Source organism: Sitophilus oryzae, unplaced genomic scaffold, assembly GCF_002938485.1.
Source record: "Sitophilus oryzae breed Bouriz unplaced genomic scaffold, Soryzae_2.0 scaffold_1430_pilon_pilon, whole genome shotgun sequence".
Taxonomy (NCBI): Eukaryota; Metazoa; Arthropoda; class Insecta; order Coleoptera; family Curculionidae; genus Sitophilus; species Sitophilus oryzae.
Window position 1 is genome coordinate 1,037,095 of NW_022146094.1, and position 27,505 is coordinate 1,064,599.

General features: G+C 32.7%; 2 protein-coding genes across 2 annotated transcripts in view; one reads left to right on the forward strand and one right to left on the reverse strand.

Annotated features, from left to right (window-relative positions):
* Positions 1-521: 521 nt before the first annotated feature.
* The window catches only part of LOC115876268 (adhesion G protein-coupled receptor E3-like), a 96,087-nt gene continuing 69,103 nt past the window's right edge, over positions 522-27,505 (reverse strand). Inside the window, exons 5-7 of the mRNA XM_030891978.1 lie at positions 16,887-17,006; positions 14,335-14,521; positions 522-1,159 (exon numbers count right to left, since the gene is read on the reverse strand). Of these exons, the coding sequence (XP_030747838.1) occupies positions 875-1,159; positions 14,335-14,521; positions 16,887-17,006 (592 nt within the window). The 3' untranslated portion in view covers positions 522-874. The remainder of the gene's footprint in view (positions 1,160-14,334; positions 14,522-16,886; positions 17,007-27,505) is intronic.
* Positions 19,918-27,374, forward strand: LOC115876267 (proton-coupled folate transporter-like). Its single transcript, XM_030891977.1, has 10 exons — positions 19,918-20,095; positions 20,172-20,331; positions 21,672-21,762; positions 22,324-22,581; positions 22,644-22,818; positions 22,941-23,121; positions 23,650-23,887; positions 26,358-26,495; positions 26,588-26,828; positions 27,025-27,374. The coding sequence occupies exons 3-10, from the start codon at positions 21,699-21,701 to the stop codon at positions 27,152-27,154; spliced, it is 1,425 nt and encodes a 474-aa protein (XP_030747837.1). The 5' UTR covers positions 19,918-20,095; positions 20,172-20,331; positions 21,672-21,698; the 3' UTR covers positions 27,155-27,374.

Below are 27,505 nucleotides of genomic sequence, written 5' to 3' on the forward strand. Positions count from 1 at the left end.
GACTGCTGTGATATGACAAAATCTAAAGGTCATTTACTAAAAATTGATCTCGCCAGATTTATCATCAATGGTCATTCCCCAGAAATCCCTGACGCTGTTTTTTTTTTCGATTCTATGGTAGTAATATAATTTATTATTTCATTTGTAAATTATGTTCAGATTAGTAACTTTTTTGTAATTATTTTATGTCAATACAAGAAAATGAAGCATATATTGCATTTAATACAATATTTTATTTATTTACATTATGTATAGTACCATACGATCGAAAAAAAAACAGCGTCAGCGATGGCTATGAAATGAAGATCGCTGTATATCGAAAATTATATGAGGAATGTTATCGATCGTCCTTTCCAAGCCAACTGGACGATGTTTTTTTTCGATCATACGTTTTAACACTAAAATATTTTTACTTTTTTTATCTACATTTACTAAAAATAATTTTGAATGTAAACAAAAATAAATGGCATAAAGAAAAATGTATTATTGATAATGCAAAACAAAATAAAGTTGAAAAATATTACTTTTTCTCGCAAAATAGACACAATTTTTTTTTAAAAAGCGCTTCATATACTAGTATCTTAAAAGCTACAATATATAATTACATTTTATTGAATTACTTCTATAAGGTGACTCAAAAAAAAAAGAAAACTTATACTTTAACATTAAGGTAATTTTTTATTGCCACTTCAATTATTTTTTTTATTAGCATATTTCCACAAATCGAAATGGTATTTTTAAAGATTTCTCATTTTTTCTGCCAGTAATGACTATGAGAAAACTAAAAATTTTGCATTATAGTCTAAAAAACCTTTTTTGAGACATCTTATATAAATTTACAGATCCCTGTTTTTCTTTAACTTAAAAAATATTCTTAAACAAGATCTGGGGGCGGATCCCAGGTCAGCAATTGCAAACTCGTTGACTTGCTGAGCCCAGAACTCTTCCCTTGTCCAACATAGCTTGGTACATGAAGCGTTGCTTTGGATTTTAGACTGCGCATGTACAGTTTCAGTACTTGACAGTTGCAGGTGACCAACATGGCTATCAGGATACCTTGCAGGCCTTGGACTACGTGGAATGAGATCCAGATACCTTCAGACTTGAAGAGTTTGGATAGAGTAGCCAGGACCAAGGAGATGAATAGTACCAGTGTAATCTGTAACAAAAATAGAAAAATATTAGTAAGATTGTCTTTAATAAGCTACGTCAAAACACCAGTTCTTGATGGATCACCGAAGTTAAGCGACGTTAGACGATGGCAAGTAAAACAGTATAGTCGCATCGATGGATACCGGTCGTCCCGAAATTGTCGTTTCTAGTGATTCTTTTTTCTTTTTAAGTTCTTTTACTGCGATTTCTATGTTCTTTATGTTTGGCCATCCATATGAAGGGCTCATTTTCGTATAAATCCATAAATTCCAAAACAAAACCCAGTTTTGACCATTTTAATTGTCCACTCTACCTTAAAATTTTTACTGCAATTTCACAAAATTGAAAATATTTCAAAAACGGTAAGGTTTAAGTATAATAAATCTTAATCAAATTTACCTTCATTTTAATCGTAGAAACTAAAAATGTAATAATATACAGGGTGTTCCATTTAAAAAATTACAACTTTGATATTTTTTACTTATTTGGGATACTCTGTATCTTGTAAAATTATTTTTAAATTGTACCTCTAATAGTCCTTCATCGAACCCAAAACTTACAATTTGTAAAAATCTCATCGTTTAGCTACAATACTCCGTGTCGTATGTGGTGAACAACCCTGTATATAAAGATACTCTACTTTTTTATTTTTATAGAGTGACGTGAGTCAATTCTAATAAGATAAAGAGTTCATAATTTTGCAGTAAAATTTCTGGAAGCAAAATTATATTTCCTGTAGTTTTATGGATAGAGTATATTGCAAAATATGCAATCTATCACACGTAGGAGTTTAGTAATACTTCGGAAAGCTCATAAACTCGCTTTATTTGCCACTGTTTAAAACAGGTTCGGTGTTAACATAAACTTTTATAAACAGAGAGCCATAAAGTCCGTAAAGTTCCTGCGGAGATCCTTAATATACTCACCTCAGAGTGTTAAATACATAGGCACTTCTTTATTTAACAGCAAAAATAATAAATTTTAACATTATTATAAAGATTGTTATACATTTTTTCTGTGTTTTTATGTACCCTTTTAGAACACCAAAGAGCAACATTAAAAACTATTTAATACTCTTTACAATTCATCTAGGTATTTTAGTTCCTCGTGACTATCATGCTGTAATTTTTGTGGTCCATCTGTTATTCGTTCTTCATGCCAGGATTCCTTTTTCCAGGCGTTCGACATTGTTGTAGTGTTGCCACGTTATATTTCATATTTCAAAAATCTCCAAAATTAGAAATCGAGAACGGATAAATTCGGAAATCAGACAGGCCATCATATGGGTCCATTGGTTCCAATTAATTGATTTGAGAAATAATAATTTAACAAAATTCTAATATTTTCAAAGTTGTAAGGGGGAGCCCCATCTTGCTGAAAGTATATTTCACGTAAATTAGCTAAAGGAATATCTAAAAGTTCCGGTACAATAGCTTCCAAGATTTATAAATAGCGGTAGAGAGTTAAGTTTCCCTAATATATGAAGAATTTATTAGTGGCTTTTGCAATTTGGGATACCAAATTTTCAAAAAGACCCTGTAGCTCAGAAACGAAGAGGGCTATGAAAATTTTGTTTTCGGTATCTTCAGTTTGACAAAAAAGTGGGATAGGTTTGTGCAAACCGCACCCTTCTATCTTCACTAATAACGGAGAAGCCCTATGATTTCAATGGTACACCCTGTACATATCGATGGCCTTCGATTTGCTTCGATTGTAATGCAACCAAGCTCTTTTACCATCGTACTTAAATATTTCAGCTGTTATTCCCTGCTGCTTTTTCTGTGTACTCTATTTTATGTATGTTGCTGTCGGTTTTTTACTTCACTTCGTTTCTCCAGATTTGTTTTCTTCTCATTAGTCAGTTTATTATAATACTAGCGTGTACCCGCGACTTCGTTCGCGTCGAATTCATCATTTGTAATGGCGATGATAAAGCAAAGCAAGAATTTCCATTAACATACAAACTGGATAACATTTTCTCACATTTATGTCCGCATGAGAAAAAACAATATGGCGATATTATTATATAACTTGGTAATATTCGAGGGGTAGTTTCATCTCGTTGGAATTTGACTTTCGAAAAATCCGTTTGCCAAAAATAAGCTTTTTACGTCAAGCAGTGTGAGCAGAATCGTGGTTAATCAATTACCTTACTTTTTTGTGGGATGGTTTCACCCCCTTAGAATTCGAGTTTCGAAAAATCCCATATTATAGAACCTCTACACCCTAAAGTCAATCCGTTTTCCAAAAATCAGCTTTTTACGTCAAGCGCTTTAAGCAGGATCGTGATTAATCAATGACCAGATTTTTCGAAACACACTGTATACGTTTTTAAAAAATCTTAAAATATGTAAAAAAACAAAATAAAATATACGTGTTTTTTTCGGGAACTTGACCGTTTTTTTTTGTAAAATATTGTAATATTTGAGGGATGGTTTCACACCCTTGGAACTGGAATTTCAAAAAATCCCTTCTTATCCAACCTCTACACCCTAGAATCAACCTGTATGCCAAAATTGAGCTTCTTACGTTGAGTGGTTTGAGCCGGATCGTGATTAATCAGTGAGTCAGTCACTTAAGGATTATATTAGTATAGATTTGTTATACCGAGAAAAATATGTCCTGTTATTTATCGCTCTGAATCTGCCACGTCCAAACCTATACTTCCGTTTCACACATAACCGTTTTGCCATAAATATTTATGTCCATTCAATCATACCTCTATTTGCCTAATGGAACGTCTGGATATATGCTTTCCATTGCCAAGTGATTTTTGATTTTTACGATGCCATCTTTTAGGTCGTTTTAGTTTCCTTCATGTTGGAAAGATTTTTTTTCGTAATTTTTTCAATCGACAGATGTGTCTAATGTAATATTAAAGCGAATATAAGATGTAATGTGGTTTTTCTTATATATACATATACATACTGACGAGTATTTGACACGCATCAGAAGATGGCTTTTCCTTAAGGTTAAAAATCTGCGGAAACCAATTTCCCAATTAGTTTTTTCATGAATATTTTTTTCTAATAATCAGACATTTTTTGAAGTTTCAAAGGTTATATCTCGTCCCTTCTCATATTCTCAAATGAAATAAAGAAAAAAAAAAGAGTGGCGTGCAGCAAATGTACTGGTCAGTTTTGGCAGAGCTTGTTCGAAAATATAAATGCACACTGCACGATGCGGCAAAATAGAGTTTATTTCAAATCGATAGAGCTGATTGGTCGTAACAAAAGTGTTTCGTTCTTTTGGATTACAGTATATTAAATTGTGGTGAAATGTAAATTTAAAAAAAGAGTGTATTTTTCTAGACTGGCTTAAGATGACACTGCGACCGGCTTTAAATGGCGGTAAAAAGGTGCAAGACTGTGCAGAAAATTGACACGGATCCGTTTAGGGATCGATATCCGCAAAACCGTACTACCATGGCCATCGGGGCGAAATTAACTTCTTCATTGAAATTAATGAGCGCACCATTGGCGCAAACGTAATTACCACAGGCCGATGCCGGCCAATCGGTCGGAAATAGGGATGTGCACAAATATCGATAGTCATAATATCGATATTTTAATATATCTATTGTTGCAATATCGATATTTTAATATATCGATAGCTGTAATATCGATATTTTAACATATTTTATATAAAATATCCTCATATCTAATATCGATAGTTATAATACCGATATTTTAACATATCGATAGTTATAATATCGATATTTTAACATATCGATAGTTATAATATCGATATTTTAACATACCGATAGTTATAATATCGATGTTTTAACATATCGATAGTTATAATGTCGATATTTTAACATATCGATATTTCAGAAAAAGTGGTAACTTTGGTAGCCTTTATAGTTTATCAAAAAAATCAATTTGTCGATATTTTTTAAATATCGATATGTCGATAGTTTGTTTTCCTATGTGTTTTAAATCTCGATATTTAAGAATATATTGATAGTTTGAATATCGAGAATTTTGTGCATCCGTACTTTTTAAGTATCAATTGTTTGAATATTGGTATTTAAAAAAATGGCTATAGATTAATTATCGATATTTTAAAATCAATATTTTATAAGAATATGGGTAGTTTGATACTTCATCGTGATTAAATAATGACATTTAAGAAAGTATCGATAGATGAATATCGATATTTTTAAAAATATCAATAAATTGAATATCGATATATCGATAAATTAATTATCGATATATAAAAAATATCGATAGTATGAATGTAAATTTCTCTCTTAAATCTCTCTTGTTAATACAGGACTTTATAAATTTTTGAGAGTTATGATTAAATTTACAATATTGTAGTTACCCTTACGAATATCTGTAGTTTATTTGAACGAATTAAGAAGAATATACAATTTCAATTAGTTGAAGTACAGTAACATTTTGAAACAAAGCAATCCTAATTTTCAACTAAGCAGCAATTTTTACAATAAAAACCTTTTATTAGATTAAAAAATATAGTCACACAAGTTACTTTGAAAGATTGTGAAAGTGAAAGTGATTGTGAATTGTGAAAGATTATTTTAAATTAAAGGCCTATTTTCTTGGAATAAAAATGAGTAGTTAATTATAGATATATGTATCTATATTTTGATCTATCGATATATTTAACACATCCCTAGCTGGAAAAAGTCCGGGTTTGATTGTGGCAATCGAATTATTCCGGGTAGAGACAGACAGATAAGGTCGAAAGTAAGAAGAAAGGAGATGGAGAATGCCGGTATTTTTAAATGAATGTTTTTAACTCCATCACCCAATTGGAAAGGGCTCGAACAAGTTAGGGTTAATTCCTTTTCAACGCTTATTTTAAAACGTTGTTTTTTTACTTCTTTGGTTCAATAATAAAGAGACTTTACACCTCTTTTTTCACAGGTTTTTAAGTTAAAAACAGAAAAATTTACAGTGTGTCCTCGGATTATCTTTATAAGGTGAAAAACTTTTTCATTATTGACATTTTGAGAAAAATGCATTCTTCATAATGAATGTGGCAATCGGTTTGCGTAGATATTCAATGAACGCCATCCTGACAAACACCTTTATGGCAAAATTGTTAGCGAGTTAGTAGCAAAATTTTGCGAAACTGGTTCCGTTATGAATAACAAGAGGCAGAGGAAAAATCCTGTAGTAAATGAAGTTATGGAGGTATTCGTATTGGGCCAAGTTGCCATGGACAGTACGCTGAGTACCACAAGAAAATTAGCCAATAGGACCGGCGTGAATCGTACAAGTGTCCAAAGGATATTTAAAAAACACAAGTTCCACCCGCACAAAATTCAGTTGGTTCAAGAACTCAACGAAGACGAAATTACGCGTTTTCTGTGGTTCACAGTAGCTTTTTAAAGACAAATTTTTTTTCTTCTAATAACTGATTTCAGCTAAACGAAAGTTGGCCCGTTGAAAGTTCTAAAAATTAAAACACTTTTCTGTGGGAATATTTTCTGATGAATTTCTCTATAATATATTAATTTTCTCAGGCTTTATCCTACGCTGTATCATTTCTAATTATCCTAACTAGGGATTTTCGAATTTCGGACGCCTGTTTTCTGTCTGACCTACTAAATAGAGTAACATAAAACAGATAGAGAAGGATCGTAGCCATGTTGTTAATGAATATTTTAGTTCAATGCCTCATTTAACCACGAGCGGAACAAGTTCGGGATAATTCCCTTTTGGAGCCTAAACATTATATCGTTTTCAACGATTCGGCTAATACATTTCGATTTTGAGTGGGATATACATAGATGTTTTTGCTTGTTAAAGAGATACGTTTATTTTAATGAAGCCCAAAGTGTAAAGCCCATGTAATTTTGATATTGTTGATGCACAGCGATCTTATACAGGGTGCGGCAATAGTGCGTCGGGCATCTGTAGCTCCTAGAATAAAAAACTTGCGAATTTTGTTTAAAGCGCAGACATAAAGTATGGATATACTAGGATGTACGTCTATAAGATGGCTCAAAAAAGTTCTCATAAACTGCATTATTTTTTTGAGAATTTTATAAGGAACACAAAAATGGCAAAAGAAATAGGGGTTGCCATTTAAAATTTTAGAGGTACGTGTCCTGGGGGTCAAAGGGCTGAAAGTAACACGACAACAAATGCCTCAAAAATTGTCCCCCGTGATATGTAAATTGACGTATTTCGCCAAATTTTCATACTGTCATCGGTAGAGGTAATATTAAATACTGTTCGTTTTCAAATTGTCACTGTGTATAGTAATATATTAACATCATACAAAAGTAAACAGAAAATTAATATCCCTAATTAGAACTTTAATTATTTTGACGTAATTTCGCTGGCTACGATACACATGTATTTTGTAGCATTTGTGCTTCCCGAACAATATCCAGAGAACTATTAGTATTACTCCAGATCCCCCACTTTAAACGTTCCCATCTGCTCCTCTCTGTGCTTAATGTTCCTTTCCGTCTGTTATATGTACATATACGTACGTCTGGGAGCCTGTACTTTATTGTTCTTTTTGGTGTACTTAACTTGGATTATTGCCCTCCTGACAATTTGCGTTTTAGGTGTTAAAATGTTTCCTGCTAACGTAGTAGAAGTGGATTATAACTGATATTATAAAATACATACTTACAGAATAACAAAAATATTAGAGTATTATTCAATTTATACAGGGTGTTCGTCAATGGCGGCTTAACCATGAGGTCAAATGGTCAATGCCCCCCCAAAAAAATCAGGAGAAAATTAGAAAAACTTATTTAAATTATACTTTTGGCAAATCACTTTTTTTCCATCCTAAAATATTCAAAACTATTCCCGATTTATCCAATTTTCGCTTGAAAACATTTTATTTTACCCATTTTCTCTACTGCCGGTCAAAATTTTATTTTATCCTTCGTTTTCGCTGTTTTACACGTATTAAACTCCATGTACCGCGGCTCGTGACCCCAACAAGGTAAGGTATACTACGTATAAAAAATATCATGGGTTAAGGTGCGATAGATATAGTTTGTTAAAATGATTTGTAAAGTACGCAACTTTATATACCGTGCTGGCAACTGTTACTTTTGGGTCGGCCTTTACATGTGTGGAAGTAAATCGCATAGGGATCTTATTAAGTCGGAGTGAGAGAAATGCGACCGACCGACGCGACGCGCGACTTTGTGCTGTTGCGGCGTTGCCGATACGCCTTTTCCTATCAAGTAAAGTAAAATCACGATCGCAAACCGCTTATTTTTAAAAGACTTTTTTTTCAAGAGATAACTAGATAAAATCATTAGGTTTGTAATGTTTCTGAGCATCTGAAATGGAATTATAAGGATATCGTTAGGGTGTCATTTTTTTTATAATCGGATATTTTACAATATGTTTACATAAGAAAAATTCGATAAGGTTGTTTTTTCCATTCAAAAATTGTAAACAATCCATCCATTTACTTTTAGAGCATAGCAATTTTCAGCAATCGTGTAATTTTTTTATTGAGAAAGATTTTCACATACTGTCTACAAAGAAAATACAGCAGAAATATTAACAAAGTTCTCGAAAAAACTACAATCTATTATTTCTAATAGATTTCGAGATATCGATTTTTGAATTCAGAGTTCTAATAGCGCGACCACTATCGAACACCCACTCAATTCCACTTATTTTTACCAAAAATGCAAGTGTTTCTAGCTTGCACTTAAAAAATTCAAGCTATAGGGAAAATTACAACGATTCGTTAATAAATGAACAAATTAAGTATTACGAGAGGTAATTAAATCGTGAAGCTGAACGCATGTCGTACACCTTTACCTAGAACTTTAAGTACTGACAGAGGTATTGATTGGGTCGACCGGTCAACTGCGACAAATCTGCTATATCCCCTTCCACGTCTTTTAGCGATGTGAACAGTTTCTCGGTTTTTTTCATATGTTTGGCAACGTGTTTACTGTCCTCTCTTTGTTCAGTACATTATAAAGGCATTGTACTCCAGACACATTTGTCAGCCTTTAGTATGATCGAATAAAAACGGCGTCAGCAATGGCTATGAAATGAAGATCGCTGTCATTTCATATGTAAATTTATATGGGAAATGTCATCGATCGTCATTTCCAAGCCAACTGGACGCCGTTTTTATTTGATCATACGGTATATTGTACATGCTCACACATATTCAAGTATATATGCAAGCATTTATTGAGGAGTATGTTAGAGTGAATTAGAAATGACTCAGCTATTCCCAGTAGGTCATTTAGTATTCCAATATTAATTTTTGAAACCACGGGTCTCTTTTAAACCGCGCGCCGCTTTTCTGAAGCGGCTTTTGAAATGTTTTGCTGAAAAGTCCCTTCTTTATTCCTGTAATTTCGCAGGATCCGCCGCCGTCAAAGGAGAGTCCTGTAATTCGTTTCATTCAGCAGCAGCAACAGCGGCTTTGAATCGAAACTGATAAAATGAGGCAAAAGCGCGTCCAGCTAAAAGGACAGATAGACAAAAATTTAAAAAAAGAAGAAAAGAAATGAATAGCAATTTATCAGATAAATTTTATCTTGTGGGAGGACAAAGAAGATTTACATTGAAAACTTTTATATTAAAAAATAATTAAGGTTTGAAATAGAATATTTGGAGTATTGTATTTTTTTTGTATTGACTAAGAGTGGGTCCCATGGGACCCTTCACTGCAGCCGCGAGGGCCTATTGTGGCTCAGTTTCTACAAGCTGTAATATACAAAGAGCGTCAAAGTCCCCCAGCCCTCAAGACCCAGCCTTTTTACATAGGCCGTTATGTCTGAGGGCGATATGTCTCCTAGGTCTAATAGGTCTAGCATGGGTTTGCCAAACATCTCGAACCTGGTCCTGCCCCCAGCGGGGCAGGTACACAAAACGTGATTCATTGTTTCGTCATCTTCCATACAGAGTCGGCATTCGGCGTCTTCCACCAGTCCCATCTTCTGTAGGTGAGATCTCAGCCGGTAGTGGCCCGTGTTCCGGGACTGTCATTCCAGTCCCGGAACGTCGCACCCCTAACCCATTCACAGAGCCTGTCTCTTGCGAGATTTTTAGGAACGCTAAGTGTCGGTTCTGGGCCCACGAATGGCGAGCCTGCCCCAATTTTGGCGAGGGAATCAGCACGTTCATTTCCCTCTAGGCCGACATGTCCCGGTATCCATATTAGCGACACTTTGTTCCTATCTCCCAATATATTGAGTAGTTTCTTACAATGAAGAATCGTCATAGACGTGCTTTTCGTTGCCTCAAGTGCTTTCAGCGCGGCTTGACTGTCCAAAAATATGCATATTGTTTTCCCGGTGTATTGCTGTTCTACCAGCAGTGGCAAATTATACAATTTAAAATATAATACAACATTGTATCAAGTTTTCTTTCTAAAGCGGTTGCCTAAATTGAAACTCGCAACTAGAAAAAATCGCAGTTACAGTTTCCTAAGAGAGCCAATCGCAGGTTGCGATTGCGATTTTAAAAGCGCTGCGATTGAATCGTTATATTACAGTTGGGGATTGGAACCTTTGGTGTTACACAGCAAAATAAAACACTAAATCACCACAATACACCAAAACACCTTTACTTTTACACTGGACGCGCGTTTCGCGTCATCAGCAGATGATCAAGACTCAAGTTTTGAGCATCTGCTTGATTACTGTAAAAGTAAAAGTGTATTGCCGTGATTTTGTGTTTTATTTTGCTGAATCGTGATATCTCAAGAAAAGGGGACACAATAAATTTCCCCGTCCATACCATCTACAAGTGATACATTATATGACCAAAATGTTGTTTAAATTTAAAAATTAAAGACAGAATGCCAGACCAAAAAGATATTTTATTTTCTAACCACTGTAGTTATAACTTATCTAAGAACTTCGACAGTATGCTTTAATACCTTCAAGAGGGAGAACATTCGACCCTTAATGTGTTTTTAACGACATTGAGTTCCTTTTTCTTACTTATTTTACATATAATTCAAGTTAAAACGTCACATTACTCACCTTGATGTAATTTATCTCCTTTAGATTTTCTTGTACCCTGTTTACAGTGGATTTAACACTTATATAAAAATGTTCAACATTTTTATTGATAGAATTATTGTTTAAAACCAATCTTATTTATTTATTTTAAACCAAACGGTATTTATAATGTCTAAGAAATGTATTTTGTTTTGAAATAGCATAATTTTTTTATTGAAAATAAAATTATTTGCTTTCTGTCACAACAGATATATTTCCTATTTTGATATTTTTCGATATATTTCAGATTTTTCATGCTGAAAGATATGAAGAAAATGAAAGAAAAGAAAAAGTAAACACAGACTGGATGATATTTTCTTATTTTTAAGTTAAATGTCTTGGATTTTTTTTCTGAAACTGAGTGCGGTTGATAATAAATTAAAAGCCAATCTTTTTTCTGTTTTTAGAGTTCAAATTATGCCGGCTTAATTTATTCACTCTGTCCAAAAAATATTACTTTAATTAAAATTACCTCAATATTATGAAGAAATTTAGACACAAAAATAATAATAAATTTTCACGCAAAAATATTCCGAGTCCGAAAGAGTAATAACTGTTCGGCATTTAACGTTTTATGTAAAACTTGATAGGTATTTTTACACAAATTAAGAAGGAAATTAAAGATAAAGAATTATACTATATCCGTATGTAGCACATTTTAAGACAACTTCTTTATTTTTGAAGATTTTAATGATCAAACATCAACAAAATTTTCTTTATGTTTGGACTAAATTTTCTCGAAAATAAGGACATAATTTAAAATGCCGTTACAATACGGAAATAGATTGAAGTTTTCTGATTACAGTGATATATAATTTATATGATTTTGTAACAAATTGCTTGGTATTTTATGGCAAATGCTGAAGCTCTGCCACCCCTGAAAGCCACCCGAAAGTACAGCGTAACAGACTTTCAAAATAAAATATTTATACTTTTTGAAAAAAGTGTCAGCTACCTACTGGTTAAAAATTTAAGAACTACCCTTAAAAAATGAGGTAAAGCTGAAGACACGAATCAGTGAACACAGTCGCGCCATTAGAATTTGTAAAAGCTCTTTTTCTTTTCTTATAATCGACTCGGGCATTAAAGGATTCGGCGCTACGTGATTCCCATAAAAACCTGGGTTACAGGAAATGGCGTTTAGAGACTTTTTACGTTTTTTTTCTGCTTTTTTATTCTTGTGGCTGATAAAAATTGCCGCCTTTCAGAGCCTTATTATTTCCCGTAATTCACTAAATTTAAGTAAATTTTTCTACGACTGTTTAATTTATAGTGTATGCAGTTGAGGAATGGCAATCGATGATAATTTTGGCGAGGTCAATCTCTAGACGTTATTTTTTATTTCCTGTCTCACAATGTACCGTTTGTGTCCGAGAAGGGTTCATAGTTTCATAGTTGTCGATTTTCGAAAGAAATCAGTACATGTATATTATGTCGTATATTTTTTATTTTATTGATTTTATGGAAAGCACTGTTCATTAAAATGTTGTATCCTATGTTATAGGGCTTGTTTCTCTCTACAATTTCCTGTCTCACAATGTACCGTTTGTGTCCGGGAAGGGTTTATAGTTTCATAGTTGTCGATATTCGAAAGAAATCAGAACATGTATATTATTTCGTATATTTTTCATTTTATTGATTTTATGGAAAGCACTGTTCATTAAAATGTTGTATCCTATGTTATAGGGCTTGTTTCTCTCTCAATTTCCTGTCTCACAATGTACCGTTTGTGTCCGGGAAGGGTTTATAGTTTCATAGTTGTCGATATTCGAAAGAAATCAGAACATGTATATTATTTCGTATATTTTTCATTTTATTGATTTTATGGAAAGCACTGTTCATTAAAATGTTGTATCCTATGTTATAGGGCTTGTTTCTCTCTACAATTTCCTGTCTCATAATGTACCGTTTGTGTCCGGGAAGGGTTCATAGTTTCATAGTTGTCGATATTCGAAAGAAATCAGAACATGTATATTATTTCGTATATTTTTCATTTTATTGATTTTATGGAAAGCACTGTTCATTAAAATGTTGTATCCTATGTTATAGGGCTTGTTTCTCTCTACAATTTCCTGTCTCACAATGTACCGTTTGTGTCCGGGAAGGGTTTATAGTTTCATAGTTGTCGATATTCGAAAGAAATCAGAACATGTATATTATTTCGTATATTTTTCATTTTATTGATTTTATGGAAAGCACTGTTCATTAAAATGTTGTATCCTATGTTATAGGGCTTGTTTCTCTCTACAATTTCCTGTCTCACAATGTACCGTTTGTGTCCGGGAAGGGTTTATAGTTTCATAGTTGTCGATATTCGAAAGAAATCAGAACATGTATATTATTTCGTATATTTTTCATTTTATTGATTTTATGGAAAGCACTGTTCATTAAAATGTTGTATCCTATGTTATAGGGCTTGTTTCTCTCTACAATTTCCTGTCTCAAAATGTACCGTTTGTGTCGGGGAAAGAAAAGAGATTTGGTATGTTCGTATATGACATAGATTGGGATTGATTGACGCATTCAATTGTTTTTGATCGCTTCCTGTTTCACCAGAAATGACTACAACTTTTGATTTTTACATAGCAGCCTCGGTATTTTTTTGCTTAATTCGATAAAAAATAACACTCTGAATTGAATGACATATCATATGTCAACTTTTGATATTTTCCCATATGGTTTATTTGAAATTGTAACATTCGGTTCATAACCACAATTTGACTCGAAATACCAAGTGTGGGTACCAAATTATTCGTAAAAAAATGCTTTTTTTAAATATGCTAATGAGCCACCTTTGTTCCATTTGAAAAAATTCACGTCTTTCCTTTGTTCAAAAACACGAAAATCATTAGACAATCAAATCTATTTTTCCAAGGCTCCTTGATTACAAATTAGTATTTTTAACACAGCCACTCTAGCTAGATATGTCATGTTATTCAAAGAGACATTTTCAATCGAACAAAGTAAAAAAATTCCGAGGTTGCCATTTAAAAATCAAAAATTGTTGGCATTTCCGATGAAACAGGAAGTGACCAAAAACAATTGAATGCGTCAATCAATCCTAATTTATGCCAAATACTAACATAGCAAATCGTTTTTTTTTATCTGAAAAAATAAAAAAGTTATAGGGGATGAGCCACTTTTGAGACGCACCCGCCCGGTATACCTCAGATTAATATTTAATTGTAATTAATTACCTTGGTGAAGAGAATTAATTGCAGGGTGCCTTTGCGTTGCATTTTGTCACGTATCCGCTTATCCGGCTGCATGCTGACGACGTATCGGGAGAAGATGGCCGATCTCAGGAGATAGTACAGGGTGGCGCAAATGAGCAGGCAGCTGGGAATCACCAGGCCGTAGATAAGTGCATGGTCACTTAGAAACCTGCAAAGAAAATGGTATATTATAGAGCGTTATCCAAAAACAAAACATTCTTTATCTTTGGTTTCTTTTTATTCTATACTTCGGGGTTCGACCCCAGAAATACGTCTATGAGTTTCTTTGGGAACATTTATTTTTAATATTTGGAAACCAGGAAAAGATCCAGTGATTTTCAAAATTTAAGTGAAAAATTTGTTTGTTCAAATTTTCAAAGTAAAATATCTCCGATATTTTGGACTTTTTTTTAGAAAATAGATATACAGGGTGGTCCGAACTGTATTCCGGAAACTGCGGCAGCATATTCTGCAGATAAAAATAAGTAAAAACGTTCATGTATGTCCGAAATTGCTTAGTTTCGGAGATACAGGGTGTAGAAGTTTCATTTTTATTTCGATTTTTTCCAAATAATTTATGAAGTAACGTCAATATTTGAATGAAAATTGGTGTCTGGGAGTTTCTTGACTTTAGAAAATTGATTTTGATGTCAATATGACTCCTATTTGTAGGGGGCGCCACTTACAAGTGTTTTAACTGTTTTGAAAAGTAATAACTTTTCGTCCGTACCTGTATAAAACTACAGAGTGAAAAACTTTACATTTCCGTGATTTTTTACGTAAAAAATGTCTCTTAAAAAATAAACGTATGTTGAGTTGATAGTTATTTGATTGAAATGATCAATTTTTTTTAAATTAATCATACATTTTTCTTCAAATAAATTATGATAAAATAATTTCTGTTGAACTTTTGGCGCAAAAATATTTCAAATTTATGATTTGAGTCTAATAACTATTTAGTCAATAATATGTTTAATTTATGTCAATCCTCACAAGTATTGATAATTTCGATTGCAAATATCTCGAGAACCAATAATTGTTGCGATTTTTACCAAGAGACCTTTTTTTACGTAAAAAATGTTGTAAATGTATATTTGTTTACTAAGTAGTTTTATACAGGTAGGCGGCGCTCTCTACAAGTAGTGTCTGAAACTTCTACACCCTGTATCTCCGAAACTAAGCATTTTCGGACATACATTTATGCGAACTTTTTTACTGATTTTTATCTGCAGAATATGCTGCCGAAGTTTTCGGAATGCAGTTCGGACCATCCTGTATTTTAAGGATATTTTTGCTCGATTATCTTCATAACCTCGAAATTAAATTCATAACAAGCGTCTTGGCCTAATAGAGATACCCCCAGGATGCTCTACTAATTAAAAATTAATTAAAATCGCCCCACGGGCTCAAAAATTTGCTTCCCCTCGAATCGCGTCGCTTACGGACCTGGAATAATCCAAATTCGCCGGCGAATTTCCTATTTTCTACTAGGTTAAATATTAATCGGCTGATAATTCGATCAACGTGTGTTCGAGCTGATATAACCGGAGGTTAGACGCCGCTATCGACCGGATATCTTGTAGATTAGAGCGGATTATCTGGATAACTGGTGTTACGGATATTTCGACAAGAATTTTGATAGAGAAAGACAGGGAGTTTATGCAGCCAGTAATAATCAATAATTTGATTTATAATATTATTCAGGTTACTAAATATATTGTATCGAAAAAAGACGGCGTCAAAGACGGTTGGGAAATTATAATTTTGACGAAGTCAAGCCCTAGACATTATTTTCTTGGCCTGTACTCCTCTATAATTAATAATATAGTTCAGTCACTGGGGATTTTTGCTTGGAAGTCCGGAAGTTTTGCAACTTTGCAGGTTTATAGGTTTTGTGGTCCCTAACTAAAATCCATAAAATGTACATTTCGAGACTTGCCGCTGGCGCCGCCATCTTACCAAGATGGCGCCCAAAATCGGTATTTTATGAATATCTTGAAAACTATGCGTTTTTCGCGAAAATTTGAAGAGAGCAAAGTTAAAGAGAACAAAATTTTCTATAAAAAAGTTTTTATGAAAATTTTCGTTAAAGTCAACCGTTTAGGCACAAAATCCCTGGAAATTTTACAATTTTGCGTAAAATATGATATATTATGTAGTCGATTTTCCGAAATCAAATGTCGATTAGGGTTCACTAAAACTAGTTTTGTTTTAGTTTAGTTTTTTCAATATTGTCATAAAACAATGGCGTATCATTAATTCGCTCATTAATTTAGGCAATAATAATTTTGCCTCATAGGCAAAAGAAGGTTGTTTTTTAGTAAAAATGATTTTTAAACGGTGTGCTTTAAAATTCGGGAAAAAATCACTTTTTGGAAATAGATTTGTGTGTCATTTTTTAATATTTCTATAATTAGTGTTAAAGTTTTATGTCAGTTGGTAGTGAATGACGTTTAGGCAGATTAGGTTAGGTTCCCCAGCCCTCTCAGACACCGTGTTTTTTTTTCGATCATACGGTACATAATATGACTTACCAACAATTCTGACCCTTTAAGTCTTCTGTGTCTAGAAGTCTGCCACCTTTGTCGTGGTATTGAATGAGAATTGTCATGGATAGTGTAACAGCAGGGAATCCCCATCCAAAAATTGAATATCTGAAAAAAAAAACAGGAAAATATAGTCCGTCTAGAAAGTATCCGGAATTTTATATGTTTCCTAATTTTAATTTATTTTTTTTCTGTAACACACACAAGTGGTTTAGATATAAAATAAGAAAATATCTTATTTCCATTAAAAAAAATATATTTATTTCAGAAATAACAACCCCTAGCTCTTACCACCGTGGTATAAATAAATAATTCCTCTCTTTTTATTTATGCAAATCTCCGTCCAGCATTCTGGCTCACGTATTTCAAGACACTCAAGCCCTATTAAAATAAAAACGTTGTGTAATTAGGCATTAAAAAGGAACCTAAATCTCCCGTAATTATTTCGCTGCTAAATGGAAGAAGATTTTCAGCAGATTTTATTCTGGAGCCCCTTTTAGTAAACATACTCCTGTTTTGTTGTGATAAATAAATGTTCTTATAAAAATCACACATTTTAAGTGAAACTTCTTCTTACTCTTGTCTCTCTGTCTGTCATTCTGTCCGTCTGAGGACTCCGTCTGAGTAACGAGCGACGAATGTGTGGCGACAAATCCAACAATAAATAAACAACCATATTACATAAGCCGTGAACGAAGAACAAATAAAACATGAAAAATAAAGAGATATATCGATTTTAGTCGGATCTGTCCGTTATATCCAGCCAGGCTTGGGCTAATTACAAACAAAAAAAAACACGAATGTCATCCTGTGTTTATTTTAGCGCCAATAAAATCCCTCGATGCGAAGGGTAGCGGGGTATATATTATTTAATTTATCAGAATTTCAAGGCTTTTATTTGTACGCGTTTTGTTGTCGGGTTTTTTTAATATTGTTTTCATGTGTGTGTTTCTTCAATAAACATTAGAAGTAATAGATGGACGAAACACAGAATTCAAGAACTTGGAAGACTCTATCTGCTGAGCCTTATCCAAGGTCAGAACTTCAATGTAAAGACATCGAGTTGGCGAGTCATCAACTCGAGGGAGGGGGGCCATGGTCACCTGACCATGGCCCTCCTCCTCAACAGGGATAACCCTCCTCCTGACCATGGCCCTCCTCCCTCACAATAGGAATTGACCTCAAATCCAAGGAGGCAATAGAGAAAGAGGGACATATCCTCTATTATAGATACGGGACAACACCGGTATCAGGTCTAAGAAGAGACCAAGTTAAAGAGGTGGAGGAAATGGAGACAGATCCTCCAGTCTCCACCCCACGGGTTCCTCAGCCGGAGGCAAGCTCCTCGACTGTGAAGAGCGGCACGGAGGACCAAACTCCAACCGGGGAAGGGGGTGTACCCTCGAAGGAAGAACTGTTGTCAGAGGAGGATGGGAAATAATCTGTCTCCTCTACAACAGGGGTATGATGGGTAATAGATTGTGTGATGCCTCAGGGGATTAATCCCCCTTCTTACTCATTCTACATTCTACATGTTAATGCCCCTTAAAATTTTACCAACAATTCGTGGGGTCTGTTTTTGTTTACATGTTTTGTTCAATATTTATAGTGATTTACAGTAATTTTCTTAAATTATACGAATATTCTCGTTGATTATTGGTTTGAAATAAATATGACAATGTCCTCCAATGAAATTGTGAGTTGCTTAACTCTAATAATTCTAATTCTGAGCTAGCAAATGAGCTAGATGCTTTGCTCAGACTTTTTTTCAGAAGCTACAAACCTATTGATGAAAATATGCATGAAAATGTATTTCCTAGCTCACAACCAGAGGATATTGGTATGCAGATACAGTATCAAGTTTATTTTAATTATTTTCTTAGCTTTAAATTAAATGTCTTTTGGTGTTTGCGCGATCGTGCGATCCTTACCACTTTTCATCTCGCTAGCTCGTATGTCACGGCCTTGAATTTTTCACTTCAAAAATAAATTATGAGAATTCTTTTTAGTTACATTCTTTAAACTATTTTTGCAAGTTGTTAGAGCAAGGTTCAACCATTTCTGGATGCACTATACCTGACAATTGCACGCGTCTGTTTACTTCTGTTTTCGACTTTTTGCGAAAATTGTTGAACGAAAAATAAGCTTCCGGTTGATTTTTAAAAATACAAACCTTTTAATTCGCTCTTGTTGGTTTTATGCAATACAAAAATACGAGTTTTAGGTTTTATAAAATAATCAAAAATGGCAGTTTTGTTTATTCCAGAAAATTGTAATTTGAAAAAAATAAATTTTCATATAAACAATAAAAATTCGATTTTATATGAACAACTAAGCTAACTTCTAAATTTTAGAAAAATTATACTTAAACCATTAAATTCTACGTAAAAAGGTGCTTTGGAAATGTTTTCATAGAAATACAAAATTTTCCATAGCAAAAAAGTTACAGCGATTTGTTAAAAATGCATATTTTTGAAAAACACCCCCTAACTCCGAAACGGTAACAGATATTGATGTGACGTTTTCACCATCATGTTTTTGATGAAAATTGAGCTCCAGACACCGATATTAGTTCTCGTCTATCACCTATAGAAAAGGGTGCTTCCATTTAAAAGCGTCGAATTTGACCCACCCTGTACAGATTACAGAAATAAATTGAAAATAACATTTATATTAAAAAATCATTATATGTCACTTTTTCAAACATGAATCAATGATCTGGAATGATTGAAACCAATCAATTTGACAATTATTGTTATCATTTTGATTCAAATAATTTCTATACAGGGTGTTTCAAAAAACATGTGCCATCTCTCGGGGGACATCTCAAAAACGTGTGCCGTCTCTCATCCAGTACATAAAAATTTCAACAAAATCCAGCTTTTATGGCATACATTGTATACACTTCCTTTGTTGCGAGTAAAAATTTCGAAACCGTAATATTTATTAAACCAAAAATAGGCCCCGACCTGATCGCATTCATCAATATAATTAAATCCAACAGAGATAATGAGTTTGAATGTCTGTGACCTTCGCGAATTCTACACATTTGTATCTAACAAAGGATCGCCAGGCAACAGCTGCTTGTTTTATGTTTATTTCTGCATTAGGTTCCTAAAAAAATGATCCTAACACTGTATAAAGTCGTTTGATGTTACTAGAATCATTTAGTTTACCAAAAAAATACTATTTTTTAAGTGAGTTTTTTTCGAAATTTGTTCCTTGGAGACTTACAAGATAATTCAAACACAAAAAATCGCGTTATATTTTTAGGATTCTTTTGTTTACACGATTTTTGAGCGAATATTTTGTTAGTAAACAACCGAAAAATACAGTGACAGTGAACGCAGTGAGTGAAAGTCATTATTTCTGGGTCCTTCGAGCCGGAATTGTGATATTGACATAGTTTTAGCAAATGAAAATTACGTAACACGTAAGTACAACAAGTTCCTAGTTGAGATTAACAGATGTTTTCTGTTTTGATTATGCGGATGGTGTTTAAATATAAACATAACCTTCAAGTTTCGAACAGAGTGACTGCGTTAAAATTTGTTTATATGTTTAATTATAATTTTGAATTGGTCTGGAAAATGATTTTGAGATATTTTTTTTATGTAGAGTGAGTTTACCTGAAAAAATTAAATGAGTATGATGAGTAAATTATATCTACTGCTAAAAAATAATTTTTGAAAACCTCACCTTTTTTTCAATTCAATCAAATTTTGAAAAAACCAATTTAAACAATTTAAAGTTCATTATATTTTTAACATAATAAAATAAAACCAAACTTAAGCATTAAGAAATGTTTAGATTTTGTCAATGCTTTTCTTATCTGCAAAAAAAAACGGCTTAACTTAGTTTTTAGTATACCAGATGCGTCTCAAAAGTGGCTCACCCTATAACTTTTTTATTTTTTTGGTTAGTATATTACATAAATTAGGATTGATTGACGTATTCAATTGTTTTTGGTCACTTCCTGTTTCACCGAAAATTACTAATAACTTTTAATTTTTAAATGCAACCCTCGGTATATTTTTACTTTATTCGATAGAAAATGACACTCTATTCAGAGTCACTCACTCTATTCAGAGTCATTCACTCTATTCAGAGTGTCATTTTCGAATAAAGTAAAAAAATACCGAGGGTGCCATTTAAAAATGAAAAGTTGTAGGTACATAACCATTTCCGGTGAAACAGGAAGTGACCAAAAACTTGAATAATATAATATAATGAATAATATAATAATTGAATACGTCAATCAATACTAATTTATGTCACACACACATATACCAAATCTCTCTCTATACATACCAAATCTCGTTTTTTTATCTAAAAAAATGAAAAACTTATAGAGGTGAGCCACTTTTGAGACGCACCCGGTATAGCTTTATTGTTAAAAATTTCATTAAATATTGTGTATTGTTATTAAATATAAAAATACTGTAAATAATAGAAAAATGAACTGGAACTACGTTATGACAAATATTATTTCATTCTATAATACTTACACTAATTTATTTCCTATATGATTTTTATAAAAAGAAATAAAAATATAATGTTATTTATTTACTTTACGTATTACATACAGTGATAATTAAACTATTTGAAGTATTTCATCCTATACAGTATCTTGTTATCTCGAAATAATCGCATGTTACACTAGTTCTAATACATTTTTTATTGTTTAATGTCAACAATTTGAAATCCAAAATGATTTGTTAAATTTTGTGTCTGGTTAATGTTGCATTCATTAAAATACATCTGTTGAATTAGTTTTAGAATCGAAGAAACTAATTCAAAATGGGTTTTAAATTAACCATAGAGGTTCCCTTGTTTCTATCCACAGTTGGGTTTATGCTTACAAGTAAGTAAAATTCTTTTTATTATAATATTATAAATAATATAATTTTGTTAAAGAAAATTGCCATTATATAATATGAAATTCGTTTATCATACAAGATGAGTCAATATTTTTAGGGGCAGAATATTTCGACCACAGAAACACGACTATGAACTTTTTTCGCGAAAAAAAAATTTGAAAACTTGATTTTTTTTAGTTTTTAGTTAAAAAACATAATTTCTTAATGATATGACAACATAGGTAGTAGATTAAATTTAGAAGAAAGAAAATCCAGAAAAGATCCAGTGGTTCTCAAAATTTTAACAAAAAATATATTTTTTGGAAATTTTCAAAGCAATATAACTCGGTTACTTTGGATTTATTTGAAAAACGGTAAAGAGGAAATATATTTCTTTTATCGAGATCTACCAGCCCTGAAAATTTTGCACATATTTAAGATTCACCCTGTATATTATAGGTACAAAATTCAATTTTGAAAGCCTAAATTTGAAGTATATGAGTTATATTATTATTATGAATCATTGTTACAGAAACAAGTAAATATTATACAAACTTTGTTTTCAGTGAGCGTGAACAGCAATCTGCTGATTTACCGAACATGCTACGCTTATCTGCATTACAACAAGACAGAATGCGCCATGCTTGGCATGGTCAGCAACAACATCACTGAATACTTAGAGAAAAAAGTCGAACCATACTCAGACTATATTAGTCTTGTTAAAAACATCATGGATTCAGTCTTAGGATCCATTCTATGCCTGTTCATAGCTCCATGGAGCGATAAATTTGGTAGAAAACCAATCCTGGTTATTGGACTTCTTGGTATGAAGCATTTTTTTTAGTTTATATAAATTTTTATTGTTTTTTTTTCTCTGAATTTTTAGGTGGAGTGCTGTCTCTAGGTCTTCATATCTTATTCGCTGCTCTAGAAAACCTAACACCATGGTTTCTGTTGGTTCTTAGTCTACCTGTTTTAATAACAGGTGGATCTGCTACATTTATGACAGTGTTGTCAGCGTATTTGACAGATTCAACGACAAAAGAAGAGAGAGGGTTCAGGTAAAGTTGGTTCGACCAGTAAGGGAAGAGTCTAGGGTTTGATCTGGACAAAATTATTATCGATTGTTATTCCCCAGGATCGTATGGTAGTAATGATAGGAATTAATATATATTTCTTTCAGAATGGGCCTTTTTGACGTAGTGATGACATCTGCTGTGCTAATAGGAAACACTGCCAGTTCGTATGTTTTGGCTGCTACGAGTTACGTTATGGTGTACTGTATAGCGGCTGTATGTCATATTATAGCCTTAATTTTTACCACGTTGTTTATAGCAGAATCTCTACATGAACGTGATACAGGGGTATGCCATCTTACAGTGTTGCCATCTCTTAAAATCATAAAATCATCACATCATAGAAATAATTAAAAATCAGTTTAAGGTTGTGATAAACAAGATTAATAGTGTCATCAAAGAACAAACGTCAAAAGTTTGTCATTTTATTCAGGGTGTCATTTTAAGTAAAAATATACCGAGGGTGCCATTTAAAAATTAAAAAATGTAGTCATTTCCGGTGAAACAGGAAGTGGCCGAAAAGAATTGAATACATCAACCAATCCTAATTTATATCATATACTAACATACCAAATATCGTTTTTTTTTAATCTGAAAAAATAAAAAAGTTATAGAGGTGAGCCACTTTTGAGACGCACCCGGTATAGGTTCCTTTCTTCCTTTTGATATACGGAACTCTAAAAAAGTCTCTTTTTGGGCGTGCTCACGTGACAATTATCACAATTATTCACTCATCACAGTTATCGCTTTGTTTGTTTAACTTAAACATCACAAGCTGGTTTTCTATCAAATTTCTCTAATTCTTGTTGTTTACAGAGCAAAATTCTTGGCTTCCTCAACACGTCCAACGTTTTGGAAATGTTCAAGACCCCATTCAAAGCCAGAGTAAACTCGAACAGGAAAATCCTGCTTCTGATTATGCTCACTCTGTGGTTGACTGAGTTTGCTATGGGGGGAGCCAGTTTAGGCTTCCTGTTTTTAAGGGAAAAATTTCATTGGACCTTGAAGCAATTCACGTGGTTCATTAGTGGAACGAATATATTGGGTATTATAGGTAAGAACAAGTATAGTGTTGTTCCAGAAATAAAGCAAGACAAAATATAAAAATAACAAGAAAAATTAAAATTTTTATGAATTTTAAAGTTCAGTATATTTTGTTCTAGCTGGCCGATTCTTTTGATTTTTTAAACAGTTTGTAGCTGAATTATTTGACTTTATAGTATCTCTTTTGAAATAAAAAATGAAAGTTGCCAACTGTCAATTATACGACGGAAAACAAAATGTTGATATTTTGGTGAAAGTTTGAAACACTCTGTGAAGTTCGTTAACAAAGCAAAGCATTTAAGAATCATTTTATCATCTAGGTGTATCTTTTCTCGATACTTTGTTTTTTGATTTATCAGAATAGGTTTATTTCTTTTGGAGATATTCGCTTTTGAAAAAGATACTAACATTTTTTCGTATTTTTTACATTAAAATTATATGCCTTTGTTTTTGGTCCTAGTCCAGAGACCTATATAATAGAGTTTATAATTTTGTAATGTCATTGTCTTTGAAAAATCGTATTATTATTGTCAGTTGGGCAGTTACACTAGCACATATATTATGGTTTTAAGCCCAAAAGTTGATCTCTACCATGATCAATTATTAAAGGAACAATAGCCGATAGTTCAAAACTTAAAACCATCTCTACTAGGGTAAACGTCAATAAACAACCCAAGCAGCATTTGGACGTCGGGACAACGTTGTGTCACGCGACCAAACGTCGGGGCGCAACGTCGGCACAACCTCGTGCCAACCCTAGTCTGCACTAGTTTGGAGAATAATTTTTGGGTCGAAACGACGTTGGATACCTACGTTGGCTAGCAGCCTAATTTAATACAAACTGCAACGTTGTTTAAAATCCTAATTCACAGAAATACAAAACTATAATAATATGGCGTCTAAGTCGCGTTTTATCCTAAATTGGGATAATTATAGTAAAAATATTATTTTTATGATTTAGTTAGAGACATATGCCAGATGGCAGTAAAGGAAAACAAAACAAAAGTACTTAAGTGTGGAGGATGTTTGAAGACCATAATTATTGAAACACTTTAACCAACTTTGTAACTCGTTACCCAAGGCAAAAAAGTTAAACGCAAACAACTTTATTGATAAATGTATTGTTTCTACTTTGAAAAATACTAATAGGCCTTAAAATTAAAGAAGTTTTAAAAAATTTCTTGAATTTTTTTTAGTAAAATGAGAATAATTTATTCGCAGTCGAAAAAAAATTGTTTCCGCGTGTTGTTTAGGGTCAAATATTTCAAGTTAATGTATTCAAAAAGTAGGAATTGCTTTTTTGATAACGAAACATTTTCTTATTCAACAACATGGCGGCTTTCACTATGTTGTTTTGGAGATTAAGATGGAGTAGTTCGAGTAGTCGCATACTGGACTAATAAAGTGGCAGTTCAGCCTTAACAGGTAGTATACTAGTCGCAAGATTGCCTAATTTAGTCATCCTAGAGTCTAGCTTGTGCCGCTCTCTATATTCTAAATAAACGAGGGAGTGGATAAAGTATCGGTAATATGTCGATGTATATTTAAATTTAGTTTTATATGTGCCTTTCTTACGACCGATTTTAATTAAGTTTTTTTTATAAAAACAAAAACAGCACTGAACTGTCTGACTGAACAGAACAATGAAGTGAAAATTTAAGATTTAAGGTTATGGTTCAATGCAGTTGCAAAAAGGTAGTAGCTCGACGTCCTACCCACGTAAGAATAAGGAAATCTAAACAACGTTGGAATTAGTAAAACAGATGACGTTTGCATAACGTTGGAATAGGCCCAACATTGTAACTACGTTGTCCGAATCACCTAAAGATCACTTAAGTTGCACACTTATGTTACAAGACAACGTTTATTCGACGTCGCAGAAGCTTTTACTTTGTTGTAGTACTAGTTCAACGTTGGCACAACGTTACAACAACGTTTACATTTATTTTAATACCCAAGGTAGGGAGCTAACTATTTTTTGTAACTAATGCAACGTCGTGTTTAGTAAACATGTGGTCGCAAGTCGTGAAAATGCTACTTGGGAATAATAATATGATTTTTCAATGACAGTGACATTACAAAAACAATAAACACTATTTTATAAGTGTAGTGATGAGGATCCAAAATCAATGCTAAAATTGCTCTAAATCGTTACTGTCTTATTCAAAAGCAAATATTTCCAATAAAAATAAAGATATTGCGATGAATCAAAAAACAAACTCTCGAGAAAAGACAAAGTTTCAAACTTCCACCAAAATATCAACATTTTGTTTTCCCTCGTATACCTGACAGATGGAAACTTTCATTCTTAATTTAGAAAGAAATACTAAAAAGTCAAATAATATAGCTACAAATTGCTTAAAAAATCATCACAATCGGCCCAGTAGAATAAAATATAATAAACTTTAAAATGCATGCAAATTTTAAGGTGCCCGTTTTTCCTGCCGGTGAGTGTATATTTGTAACCCAAATTTTTTTAGGTACGCTTTTTGTGGTGTATTTACTACACACAGTACTGAAAATCAAGGAATCAGTATTAATAGTCATGGGATACATGTTCTCTGTTGCGTCGTTTATTCTAAGTGGTGCAGCCATCAACGACTGGGAAATTTATTTAGGTATGTAAAATATAGATTTATTTTGCTAAAAATTGGAATAAAATCTATACATTTTTCCATTTAAAACATTCAAATCCAAATTCTTTTTCCAGCTGCTGTGATAAACTTGCCAGCTTCTGGCATGAATGCTCTGACCAGATCGTTGTTATCCAAGATGGTAAAGGAAGACGAAATAGCCAAGATATTCTCAGTTATCAGCATTAGTTCCAGCATTATAGATCCAATAAGTTCCACTGGATACACTGCATTATACAATGCTACAATCAACACCGATGCAGGCCTGTTCAATTTTGTATCAGCCGCCATTTTTTCAGTTGGAGTGGTGATTTTCTCGTAAGTTCATCTTAAAGCAGAACTCAAAAACCTGGAAGACTTTTTTTTAAAGGCCCCTTGTATAGTTCATGTTTTTTGAAGGTTATAAAAAGAATTCATAAAAAAATTAAAAAATATGCGCACATAGTGCACACACTGTTTTTTAATTTGTTACCAAATGTAGATTTAATATTTTATGTTATATTTTTATTTTCAGAATAATTGTAATAATACAAAGGAAATCTCCAACCGTAGAATACACGATAGTACCAGAAGAAAGTGAAGAAACACACAATGACCAAGTTAATAGTACAATAATTACAGATGATATTACTGTTATACAGTAGCAAATTTATACACAATAATTGCTCATTTACATAATAACTATTAAAAAAAATTAAGGAAAACAAATTTTGTGCAATAGATTTTGAATTATTTTTGAACTGTGATCTGAAATTTGCGTGATATTTTTTTAGGTATATATGATATATTGTTGATTTAATTATGACAGATTATATTCTTAAATGTATATATTATGTAGATATACAAATGTTAGAATATACACATAAATAAAAACCGATTTTTAATTTATTATTGTTTTTTAAAAATCTTAGTTTTACATAATACAGGGTGAGTTTCAAATATGTGCAAATATTTTTAGGGCTAGTCGATCTCGATAAAATAAAAATATTTTCTCT